This window comes from Lycium ferocissimum, chromosome 12 (genome assembly GCF_029784015.1).
Source record: "Lycium ferocissimum isolate CSIRO_LF1 chromosome 12, AGI_CSIRO_Lferr_CH_V1, whole genome shotgun sequence".
Taxonomy (NCBI): domain Eukaryota; kingdom Viridiplantae; phylum Streptophyta; class Magnoliopsida; order Solanales; family Solanaceae; genus Lycium; species Lycium ferocissimum.
Window position 1 is genome coordinate 34734570 of NC_081353.1, and position 12782 is coordinate 34747351.

Below are 12782 nucleotides of genomic sequence, written 5' to 3' on the forward strand. Positions count from 1 at the left end.
GACAAGGCATTTATTTAATACAAAGTTTGTCATCTACTTTAGATCCAAACACATATTTATATCCATTTAGATTTTTTTAATATGATAATACAAACTTTCAACAATAAAAGGGAAATGCTGCAATGTTTATCAAGTACTGCAATGTTTGTATTATAATACATGTATACTTTGATCGGAATGAAAAGAACCTTAAAGTTCAAACTCCCAATAAAAGCAAATCTAAAAAGCTAAAAAGAGAAAGATAATACAGCACAAACCCCGTAGAGGGAAAAAAAAACAAGTTAAACAACAAAAAAGAAAAACAAATAAAGAACGCAATATCCTTATTCCACTTGAATCTGTCTTTGCTTTTCTTTTTCTTTTTAAATCATAATAATGCTGTTTGAATCAGTTTGTTTGTGTATATATATATATATATACACACACACATAACATACTTTATTTGATATCTGACAGCACATATTTTAGATAACTCTACCATTATGAAGAATGTATCTATTAATTAATCGAATGACCTACTTAACAATAATAAATAGAAAGAAAAAGAAAAGGAAAAAATAAAACTGATCATGAAATTATGAGTAAAATGCGCGCGCACATAATATTACTATTATATATAAGGGAGAACAAAAGGACTTTTGTAGTCCTCACAAAACTTTCCCAAAAAATATTAAACTTTTCAATTAGTTACTTTTAGGTCCTAACCTTATTTTTTAAAATCAAATTTATTTTTTGTTCTTATGGTCTACTTTTTAAAAGTTGTCGAACATTTACGCCTTATTTACCTATTTTCTATCAGGTATCCGGTACCCATTGGAGCTGGCCTAATCCAGATTCGTGTAGCATAGGGCCCAATCGGGGGAGCGCTCCCTACCAAGAATTTTTTCATACCCAGGCTCGACCCCGAAACCCCTGGTTAAGAGAGGAACAACCCCATCCGCTGCACTTTATTTTCCCTGTTGCTTTCTTCTATTGATCTTATCTATTAACCTAAAAAATAGTCATTTCTTCGCTAGATATTCTTGCTTCTTGTTGCTCTTTGTTTTCATTTGTTGCTTATTATAGATTTTTACATGTAAAATTTCTTTTACTTAATATTTATACTTTAATGAGCTCATATGTGTTTACCAAGATTAGTACAAAAATGATTTTCAGATAGTTTTAAAAATTATTAAATGATGCCATATAATGTTAAAATAAAGACAATATTATCAGTTAAGATCGGGTTATCTTTAAAATCTCTTGTTTGGTTAACTAAAATTAATCTTTTAAACACAAAATGAGTTTGAAGTAGGGCAGAATTAGAGTGTCAGCTACCGATTTGATCGGATTCGGTAGCACTTTGGTCCAAATTCTGTATTTGTCTTAAAAGTTCATTAAATATGTACAAATTATTAACTTTAGAACTAAATAACTTAAAAAATTAGGATTCGAAACTCATATATTTCAAATTATGGCTCCGCATTAATTTGAAGTAAATAATTGCATCAAAATGAAAGTTAAGCTATTAAAAGAGTGAAATGAAAGTTTTGCTTTTATATATTGAAAATATACTTATTTGAAGTTTAATTATTACCAACATAAATTATATTTCCTTAATTAAAATATTACTTTTTATATGCGTTTTTAATACCGCGGTTTTGGTAAGTTTTGGTATGAATTTAAATTTTCTTTTGGTATTCGGTATGGTATGCTAAAATAGATACGAGATACGTATATATACACACAATCCATATATATTATATTTACATCGAATAGTACGTATATATACACACACATCATCATATGCTAAAGTTGGAAAGGCAAATATACCAATTGATTCTAAAATATGAAAGCATTGGGCAGAATCAAGCTCCCAAAGCAAAAGAGTAAATTTGAAAAGACAAAAAAGAGAAAAAGATGACATGAGCGCACACACCCATAAAAGCAAAAAAGAAAAAAAAAAAAAAAAAAAAAAAAAAACCTTACATATATCATCATTCCACTTGATATTTCTCAGCCTTCTTTGTCCACACTTGTAAATCATTCATCTCCTTTTTTTTCCCCTCTCTTATTTCTTGCTTTACCAAACCCCTACTCCTTAGTCCCAACTCTCACAAGTCACAATTATAGCGGCGGATTCAAAATTTAAATGTCGCCTATTTTTTTCACATTAAATTCGATACTGAAACACTGATTTAATTTTATCAACCCGTGCACAAACCTAAATCACCAACTTTCTTGACCTTTTGGTACTGGACAGACGTTAGCCCTCATATACATAATCTTATGATTTTGTAGAGACCTTTATATTTCATGGAAGTGTTGATATTTGTAGCCATATTTTGCAGCCTGAATATTATTGTTGTTAAAGTAGAAGCTACATGGTGTATAGTTAGAAGTGATGCAAGTAATCAAGCATTGCAAAGAGGATTGGATTATGCATGTAGCTATGGTGCTGATTGTGCACCAATTCAATCTACTGGGCTTTGTTATCTTCCTAATACTATTCAAAATCATGCTTCTTATGCATTCAATAGTTTCTATCAGAGGAGCAACATGGCCCCTGGCTCTTGTCAATTTTCTGGCACTGCTACTGTTGCCAAAACTGACCCAAGTAAGTTTTTTTCTTTTTCGTTTTTCATCTGGTATTCGGTATTGTTTCGAAGCTTGACTAAATTCGGACTCCCACCTGAATTTTTATACATTAAATTTTATATACGGTCAGTATAAAGAATTTTTTACATTATCAGGTCAATCAAAGAGTATCTACAGGTAAGCTTCTTTAATATGTGAAATTTGTAATCTTGAAAATAAGATAGATTACCTACTACAACAAGTAATACTATTTGATGGAGCAAAAGTTCTGTAAATAAAACCGACGGTATTATATACTCCATATAATATAAACTCTTTTAAGTTATCTGCATTGGTAGCATAAATAATATTTACACTTTTAGTTTAGTTTGACATGGGGTAGTTGATTAATTATTTGTTTTTTTTGGGTATTATCGTAGGCTATGGATCTTGTGTTTACCCAGCTTCTCCAAGGTAATGTTTTAACAGTTCCATTCTTGATTTGCTTACTTTTCTTCTCAGTTTTATATTTCTTTTTAGTATGCTCCATCCTTTTTTTTTTTTTTTTTTTTTTTTTTTAAATCTTCTTTTTGGTGTTGAATGTTGGAACATACATATTGGTGTTCAAAATCTAAGGGGTAAAAGTGCTAGAGAACGGGGGTGGATGTACAGACATGTTATAGATTCGGTAAAATTTAATAATTTTGACTCAAACTTTGTATTTGTATAGTTGAAAAATAGCCTTATTATGTAAAAGTGATCTAACACATAACCCAATAAGTAAAGAAGATTATAAGTTGAGAGCCTATATAAATTTAAAATTTTGAATTCGTCTTTAATAGAGAATAGACCGGTAAATTTCAAATGACTTTGTTCATCATCATAGGTTAATACCCTCGTACTTAAACTTTATATTAAAAAGGAAGAAAACAGCAAAAATATATATTTCCTTGAAAAAGGTTTTTTTTCTTCCACTTTAGCTACCTAATAATGCTGCTTTTTTTTTTTCAAATAAATAAATAAATAAAAGCTGTAAAGTAGAACTGTATTAGCAAACTTTTCCTTTTTTTGGGTGTTGGATTGAGCTTTGCCTTTGTGAAAAATGGTGTCCAGAGTGCCTTATTACGTGGTATGTGTTGATGATGTCTGCCTTTTTTTTTTTTTTTTTTTTTTTTTTTTTTTTGAAAATCAATACTCTTCCATCCAGTTTTATTTGTTCATGTTTGACTTGATATTTCATAAAAAAAAACTCCCTCCGATTTAAAGTAAGTATTCACTTAGCCTTTAGCACATCCTTAAAAATACTAATTCCAAGCAAAAAAAAAAAAAATATTGACTAAACTACCCTTAATTAAAATTTACGTATTACTATTAACTTGACATATTGAGATTTGATCACTTAACACTTTATAATGATAAATCTGGAAAATAAAGTTAAGTCCTTCTTGATTATGTAAGTATGAACACTTATTATGAACCGGAGGGAGTAATTAATTAAATAATAAGTTTACCATATCACCCTTTGAATATAATAAATTCAATGTTCTGGGAAATGTATTGGGAGATAATTATAGTTAATAATAAGGGTGATTTATGAATTAGTGATAAATTATGTTTTTGTTTTTCATACTGGACAAGCAAAAGTGGACATCTATTTTTAGTCTAGTCGACAAATAAAATTAGCTAGATGGAGAAAGTAATTGAGATATACATTCATTATTAATATAAAAGCTTTCATAGCATTAGTATATTTTAACCAATTATATCAAAGCAGTAATTTGTTACATTTTAAATTCTCAAATTAAAATTGTTATAAGTAGATTCTAATATAGTAGATCAAAGGTTGACCTGAAAGTGTAAACAATTTTCTTTTATATTATTAGTGTAAAAATATTAAATTATTCATAACCTTGATGTGATTGTACTTTAGCCTTGTCAAATATGTTTGAGCTAATTATTTATTTCCTTCTGTATATCTCAAGTTCAATGCCATGTATTTTGAATTTTGATTAGGGCTGCTGGAGGGCCGATTCCTCCCAGAATTGGAGTTCACAACAATGTAAGTGGAGGAATCACGACCATCCCAGTTCTATATTCACCACCACAAGCAATTATAAACCCTGTGTATGGTAACGGAACGTTACCTGACACCGGATCGGATGACCCCAACTCTCAAGATTCTAAAGCAACTTCTCCCACGTTTTGGACAATGGCAAGCTTAGCTTCAACATGTTTGATGCTCCTCTTCCTTCATATTTTTCAATTTTGTTAGCTCTTTCCTAGTAAAGTGGGAAGACAACAAACTCCTGCATGAGTGAACAAAAAGTTGGTGAAGAAAAATTTTGATTGATCAGAGCAATTTTGTAACAAATGGGAACTTTATGTTGTTGTTATTATGAAGACCAGTGTTATCAAAAGTATTGCTTTGCCGCTTGAAGCAATGAAGCAATGTAAAGCGAGGGGTTATTACTTTACGAATGAAGTTATACACTTCAAAAAAGTATGAACTTCAAACAAATTAAGGTGCAGAGTGATTTAAATGAGTATTACGACTAGTTCTTTGAATCTCAATTGTTGACAAGTTGGATTAACATAGATATAATTTTATGTGTGGGATGCTGATGAAATTATTTATTAATTTCGTTTTGATTATTATGGTACTAATTTCATGTGTTTACTCATTCTTAATTTTCGTACATTATGCGCTTCGCTTATATTTTTTTGTTTCAAGCCCATGAAACCCGGTTGTCCTTGACACTTTTTGCTTTAACAACAGTCATGAAGACTTCAACCTTTTAGATTATTATTATCCCGATAGCGTGAGAATACACGTTTGACTATCGAAGGAATTCAATAATTCATATATATATATATATATATATATATATACACACACACTTTTTTTTTTTTTTTTTACCTTAGTTGTATAAGACTTTCCGACATAGGGGATTTTGAACCCCCTTCAACAGTAGCTACACCGCTGTTTAGACCATTGTTTAATGACAGAGACGAATCTAGAATTTTAAGACAAAAAATGTAAAATACCAAGTACCTACATCAATGAGTAGATATTATACTTCATGTTTAAATTTATGACAATAGGTGTGCCTGATCCTGCTAATTAAATTGAAGTGGTTCCACCCCCTTACGTTTAATAGTTAATATCTGTCTTTTAGTGCTAGAGAAGTTGTGTTTTTTTCTGTCCTTTTTTTTTTTTTTTTTTTTTTAATATGTATATATTTGGGCAGAGACAAAGCTTAAATAAAGCTGCAAAGACCGTGAGGATTCATATAACTAATGCTTGTTTTAGTATTTACGCAGCCATAATCATGCAAAGTCTTGCTTGTAGTATTGGTTTCGCTAATTCTTCAGTACGATCAATTATTCGATTAATCAAAAAATCAAACTTCTTAAATGGGAAAGTTGTACATTTAGCCACTCGCATATTTATAGATGCTAATCAAATATATAGAAAAATGTACTAACTATGTATAACATATATTTAATATATAAAAATTATATATTTGTCGGCTATAATTTTCTATAATTTTAATGGACGGCTATACAACGTAAAAAATCTTTTTTAGAAAAACAGGTTCTAGGCTATATACATTCATTTTTTTTGCAGCTTTTCAATGCCCTTCGTTTGGGGTGGTCTTTAAATTTTGCCCTCAAATTTAATGCTTTAAATTTTATTTGCCTAAGTTTATATTTTCGCGTCTTTAATATCCCACAAGTTATTTGCTTGGAAAGATGAGCCCTTACATGAAGTTGTGTAACTCCCCTCAGAAAATAACTCGCAAGGTTACGGGGACTCAGTGTATTTCAGTCAAAATCATTATCTTTAAGAAAAAGTTAAAGGTTTTTTTTTTTTCCGGCATTTTTAAAATCTTCGATATCAAATTTTTCCCTATTAAACATAAAGTGTTAGCTAAAAGTCCGTTATGGGCATACAAAATTTAAATTTTGCCTTATAAGTGATAACTTTTTTTTTTTTTGGTTGAAAGTCTATTTTATTCATCCAAAAACTTTTACAAAGACTTAAAGTTAAAGCCATACAAACAAGGGCAATTTGCGGGGACGCAAGTCCTTTTGTGATGGAGCATTAAAAAAAGATGGGAAAATGTCTTTAATTGGGTCTGCGCACATCGAAGATGCAATTCGGTGGCATCAATGCCATAAGTCTATCAACAATTGCAACTACTTTGTATTGCTGTGCAAAGTGTGAATTTTTTTAACGTATCCCTGGGATGGACATTTGGTTCTTTAAATACTTTTCCATGTAACTTTGATTTATATGCTTGAAAAATACATATATATGCTTCAAGGCAGTTTGCCCATAAGGCATAAGTATGCCCCATCGGCATAAGTTTGGTAAAAATTAACAAGTTTATCTGCGTGTAGGGGCATACTTTTGTTAAAGTACAAATTTTATATAGGACACAGCATAAACTTGTGAAGGAATTATCAAAAGTTATGGTTACTTATCCAAGTTCCATATAGAAAGTATCTTTGTCCATACTTTTAATGGTATTTCTTTGTATGGGACACAGCGTCAAGTTTTAAAATTTCCAACCGTACTTATGTTCGAACTCTGCCATGGGTGTTAAAAGGGCAAATTTTAAAGATTTCAAATATGAGATCAAATTAAAAAGACCACCCCAACTTATGATAAGGTTTGCCCGATATACATTAGTCTTTAATTGCTTTTGCAGAATTGTTCTTTCAAAGAGCAATTTTTTCCTTGTTGTCATCTTAGATAAAAATTTATGGATGAAAATATGCATTTTTTGTTCGGCGTAAGTTTATATTTTCGCATCATAATATCCCACAAGTTATGCCATAAGCGGTAACAAAACATGCTATGCCTTATCGGCAAAAGTTGTGTAACATCCACAGTTTGATAAACAAGATATGTTACTTTTCGCAAGGAAATCATTATGCCCTTTCCGACATAAATTGTGTAGCACGTATTGAGTTGTTTTTTTTTTTTAATCTTCAAGTAACTTTTTTCCCATCGGCATAAGTTGTTTTAAGTGTTAAAGACGCAAACGAAATTTAAGTTTGCATTATGATGCGAAATATAAACTTATGCCACGCGATAACTTTGTAAGTTTTGGTGTCACATAGATTTTCATCCTCTTATTTGCGACTTAAAGTATTGAAGGATACAAATTGAAGGGCAATTTGCAGGAACGGCCTTCTTTTGAGATGGTCTTTAATTTTTACCTATTAAATTGGTAGTCTTTAATATTTGGCCTTCGCCTAATACCATGAGGTTTGCATCTCAAGTCGATCAAAAAAATAAAACAAATTCTGGCGGTCCTCGGCGGAAGTTTGCATTCAGTTCGTACGAGAGGGCATGAATCACGTGAATTAAAACTTTTGGATGCGAGGGTTCAAACTCCGCCAAGATTCAGAGTTTGATTCAAATTTAAGACCTCGGGCATAACAAAAATTAAAGCCTTTCAATTTATTTATTTTTGAAGGACAATCCTCACAAAAAAAAATGAAAATTAAAGACAACATATTCCAGCCCAGAACTGTCCAAATAATGTTGACAGACGAGTTATAATGACCCAAAACACTAGCATTCCTATTCTAATCCAACTTCACTTTCCTAATTCCACACTACACTTCCACTGCCGCCGTCAGTTCCTTCTTTCCGGTTATAATCACATCTTAATTATGTCAATTTCTTTGAAAGTTTTACCTAAAAACAATATTAGCGGGGCTTCGAACTTTAAGCGATATAATAATGTAGTAGTCGTATGTACCAAAAAATATTCACATCAACATATCTCTCTCCAATCAAAGGTATGCGTTTGTTTATTTTGATATTCAGTTGTTGTAGAAGCTATAAGTTTTTGTTTTTAAGTTTAGTATTGTCTATGAATGAATTTGTAGTTTTTTTTTTTTTTTTTTTTTTTAATATAATCAATCAGGTGTGTACTGTGTATATTTATGGTGGATATTTGTTACATTTCCAGGAAACAAATATGCCAGGGTAGTAAAAATGATAAATTGAGTTCCTGGTCTATCGAGGCCTAACAATTTGTTCATTGTTGAGTTGTATTAGCCATTAGGACGTTAATCGCCACATCATCATAATAATCGGTTTACGCATTAGCTAAGGAATCAAAATCTAATTTTGACTTAGATAACTAGTCCAATTGATCAGTTTTCCCTTTTTGAACCTCGGTTTAAACTCGTAAATTTAGACTATGAATACTCAAGATTTTATGGTTCAAATTACTACCAAATTTTGTGTATAGTAACTAGACTTGAATTAGCTAGAACATTAGACAACATGTTCTTTAGAGGTTATTAGATATCGACACAGTTAGGTGTCTACTATGTGCGCTCTGCCAGTATTTTACATGTCTGGAAAAGAAATGCTAGCAAAGTAGAAAAAGATTGATGGGCTTCTTGTCTGTCACTTTGATCTCAAGTGTGTTGTTTTTCTATGTTGCACTTTGCCACTGATGGTTTACTAAGTTACTCGGACTCTCCTAAAATGTTGTCGTGCGTGTTGGATCCTTCAAAAGTAGTGTATTTTTGGAGGTTCCGACACGGGTGCGGCAACACTTTTGAAGAGTCCGATAACTTAGGTGGTTTATTGCTGTACTTCCGGTTACGTGCAATGCCTTGCTCTTTGGACTATGCAACACCTTTCCCTGCAAAGCCTAGTTGAAACGTCTTCTATTTATTGTCCTGGAAGGATGAACGATGAATATATTGTATCGGCCTTCCTTGGCCTTTTGTTGTCTCTTGTCTGATAACAGTACTTCAGGTTGATTTCTTACTAGACCGTGTCAAATGGGACGACAAAGGTTTGGCGGTTGCAATAGCCCAAAATGTTGATACAGGAGCGGTTTTAATGCAAGGGTTTGCAAACAGAGAGGCTCTGTCAACAACCATCTCATCACGTAAAGCAACATTTTATAGCCGGTCACGGTCATCTTTATGGACAAAGGGAGAGACCTCCAATAATTTTATCAATGTTTTTGATGTCTTTCTTGATTGTGATCGTGATTCTGTAAGTTCTTAGAATCCCTTTAGATAATTAAATTAGCCCTGCCTTTGATTCCATGTGCTTTTTTGTTGAAAAGATAATCAATTCTACCAATCAGATAATATATCTTGGGAAGCCTGATGGCCCAACATGCCATACGGGGGCAGAGACATGTTATTACACACCAGTTGATGAACTCCTGAAAAATCCAGGGGTTAGTCGCGTTCTATCACGTCTTTTTTAATTTTTTTTTTCATCATCTTAATACCACCTTTCTAAAATAAAGGTTTTTAATCATCTCATGTATTCAATGAATATTAGCTCTGCTTCTTCTATTGGAAAATGGTCTATATGAACCTGCCTAAGATATAGTAGCTGTGCTAGGTTGAGAAAAATGAGCTGGCTTTGACGACTTTATACGCATTAGAATCTACAATCAACCAAAGGAAGGCAGAAACATCTAGTTCTTCAAATGGAAAACCCTCATGGACAAAGCGATTGTTGCTTGATGACAAGTTGCTTTGCTCCAAAATTAGGTATCTTGCTTGACGTACTTGATCTTATCATTGACTAATCTTCAGAAAAATAGCTTCCCCTTCTCCCCCATAGCACGTACATATCTGGGAATTAAATTGGCTTGATGGGTATAATATTTCTCTTCTGAAATTTTTGCTTCGCAACTTGCAGAGAGGAGGCTGACGAGTTATGCCGAACTCTGGAGCAAAACGAGGATGAAGGACGGACCGCCTCAGAGATGGCAGATGTCTTGTATCATGCCATGGTTTTGCTTTCTCTTAGAGGAGTAAAAATCGAGGAAGTTATGCAGGTCCTGAGACAAAGGTTTTCAAAGTCAGGAATTGAAGAAAAGAACAGTCGGAAATCCTAGGACAAATGGTATTCTAAAAACTTCATCCTATATGACCTGATTGAATTTACCTCAATACAAATGGATTTACCTTTGTGAGGTGCGTCAAATAGGTTCATCTGGCTTTAACATAATGTCTTCCGCCTTTGGCGGAAATGATACAAGTGTCCCACTTCTGTAACATGTGACTTTGGTTAGGTATAGTTATTTACAGTCTCAAGTAACTAGCTACCTCTTTTCTTTCTTTGTTATGCCTACAGATTCCCTTTTTCCCTTTATACCCAATTGTTATAGCCTGTTAGCTCCTATACATGATTACAACCTCCCTTGACATATTGGTCTGGTTCAGTTTTCTGGTTTCCTATTTTGGATTCTTAAAATTTTTTGGGTGGGCTTTTACATTATTCCTTATATGGGCCAATGGTTTCGTACATTAAAATGTAATATCTGCTTTTCTTTCAAAAAATCCAATTCCTACAGGGCCTCCAAAAGCACTAAGCTGCCTTAAACTTGTCATTATCTTCTTTACTTCATTTCTTCGATAATCACTTTCCTTGCCGCGCGGGGTGTGGCCTAACAAACCTTGTGTAGGCCCAAATCTGCTTTTCTTTCAAAAAATCATTCTTTGTTGTCATTATCTTCTTGACTTCATTTCTTCGATAATCACTTTCCTCGCCTTTGCCTATCTCTTCATTCTTATGCAATAACTCGTTTTCAACGTGTTCTCGCAGGGCACACAGCTGTTGAAGGCCTAATTACAGTCGACATAAGCTCTTATGTTTTCTGCAAAAGAGAGTGGAATACTCCAGCTCTAATATTGTTAAGTGAAAGTTTATTGTGTGATGATTATGATTAAAAGGGGGAGATCTTTGAAGTCTCCATGTCAATATAGACTAGACCTTATTGATGTACTTTTGCTAAAACTATGGGAGCATATATGAACAACATTCTAGTCGTCAGTACAGACAGGAATTGGGATCATCCATTGTTAATTTCTCTTTCTTTTTCACCCTTCTCTTGAGTGTGTGTTAATCTCTCATGATAATAAAAGATTTGATTCTCATCATTTTTCAAGCTGGAGCTGAGACAAATGGTCTTCCTATTGTTCAATTCTATTTATTTTTGCCATGAGGGTTGAGACGACTTTAAATGGCATAGCATATTTTATCTTGCTCGGAGTGGAAGCATAGTTTTTCATCAACTTTTGAAAATGTGACAAACTTCTAAATACTAGCCATTTGGTGTAGATAACGTTTGTGGAATCCTGCAGTCCATTACCAAGTAAAATTTCGATAAATATGAATTGTTCATTGATTCAACTTATTTAATCCGTTCATTTAATATCCGCTAATTATGGCCTAAACAATCTAATCTGAATTGCTTAACCAAAAAAAAGACCTGCTTAAATGCAACATTTTTTGAGTTTCACAAGACCGACTTCTTCTCATTCGTTTTGGCCTAATGTTTAGAGAATGGTTCTCCAAGAAACTCTGATGTTATTAGTCAAAAGTAATAAGTTAGATTATCCCTTAACTTATGATTTTTCAATTTATAAATACTTTTGGTTTGACATAATTTTTTATTATTTTACCTTTAATGTTTTTTTTATATATATATATATTTCTCAAAAACTTTTTCAGAATAAAATTTCTAATTTTCCTCTTCACTTTGTCTCCATCGTTCTTCCTTTTTTATTGTAAATTTTCTTTTTTAATGAAAGAACAACTTATCAATATCTTTTGTCAAATACATTAACTGTTTATTATTAATTTCAACTCTTTTATTCAAATAAAATAGTTACTTATTTATAAACTTTATTTTTAACACTTAGAAAATATATTTTTCAATACTTTCACCTTATTGGCTATTCTCCCCGTCTCAGAATAAGTGTCAATGGCTAACAAAAATAATTATCCCAAAATAAGTGTAATCTTAGAACAAAAGTCCTTGGACACGTAATGGATCTTGAAGTACTATTTCTACATCTCCCTAACCAAATCCACCCACATTAGGATTACTCGTTAATGATTGATCAAATTTGATAGATTCACCCTCGGAAACAAGGAGTTCTGGTCCAAGAGGGATAATATCAACCACTTGACATTCAAGACGAAAATTGGCAAGTGTTTCCAACCATGCCTTTCGCGTTAAAAAAATAGTCATCTTTAATACTGTCCAATTCTAAAAACAACATCCGGTAGTTTAGTAAACCTGCATTTATTTTAAGGTGATACTTATTTTGAGACGGAGAAAGTGTTTATTTATAAAATTAATTAATTTCAAACACTTGAAAATAGTACTCTACTATTCAATACTTCTAACTTTATTAGCTATTCACAATGAGGT

At 32.2% G+C, this 12782-nt stretch overlaps 2 protein-coding genes across 2 annotated transcripts; both read left to right on the plus strand.

Annotated features, from left to right (window-relative positions):
* Window positions 1–1982: 1982 nt before the first annotated feature.
* Window positions 1983–5211, plus strand: LOC132039604 (PLASMODESMATA CALLOSE-BINDING PROTEIN 3-like). Its single transcript, XM_059430102.1, has 3 exons — window positions 1983–2596; window positions 2997–3030; window positions 4570–5211. The coding sequence occupies exons 1-3, from the start codon at window positions 2296–2298 to the stop codon at window positions 4826–4828; spliced, it is 594 nt and encodes a 197-aa protein (XP_059286085.1). The 5' UTR covers window positions 1983–2295; the 3' UTR covers window positions 4829–5211.
* Window positions 5212–8209: 2998 nt separating this feature from the next.
* Window positions 8210–11502, plus strand: LOC132039603 (histidine biosynthesis bifunctional protein hisIE, chloroplastic). The gene is made up of 6 exons (XM_059430101.1): window positions 8210–8373; window positions 9350–9595; window positions 9690–9785; window positions 9956–10107; window positions 10259–10465; window positions 11168–11502. The coding sequence occupies exons 1-5, from the start codon at window positions 8245–8247 to the stop codon at window positions 10455–10457; spliced, it is 822 nt and encodes a 273-aa protein (XP_059286084.1). The 5' UTR covers window positions 8210–8244; the 3' UTR covers window positions 10458–10465; window positions 11168–11502.
* Window positions 11503–12782: the final 1280 nt, after the last annotated feature.

Coding starts and splice junctions, on each gene's coding strand:
- LOC132039604 (XM_059430102.1), top strand. CDS start 2,296: ATGGAAGTGTTGATATTTGTAGCCATATTTTGCAGCCTGAATATTATT. Junction 2,597..2,996: donor TGTTGCCAAAACTGACCCAA/GTAAGTTTTTTT, acceptor GTATTATCGTAG/GCTATGGATCTTGTGTTTAC. Junction 3,031..4,569: donor GTTTACCCAGCTTCTCCAAG/GTAATGTTTTAA, acceptor AATTTTGATTAG/GGCTGCTGGAGGGCCGATTC.
- LOC132039603 (XM_059430101.1), top strand. CDS start 8,245: ATGTCAATTTCTTTGAAAGTTTTACCTAAAAACAATATTAGCGGGGCT. Junction 8,374..9,349: donor ATATCTCTCTCCAATCAAAG/GTATGCGTTTGT, acceptor ACAGTACTTCAG/GTTGATTTCTTACTAGACCG. Junction 10,108..10,258: donor TTGCTTTGCTCCAAAATTAG/GTATCTTGCTTG, acceptor CGCAACTTGCAG/AGAGGAGGCTGACGAGTTAT.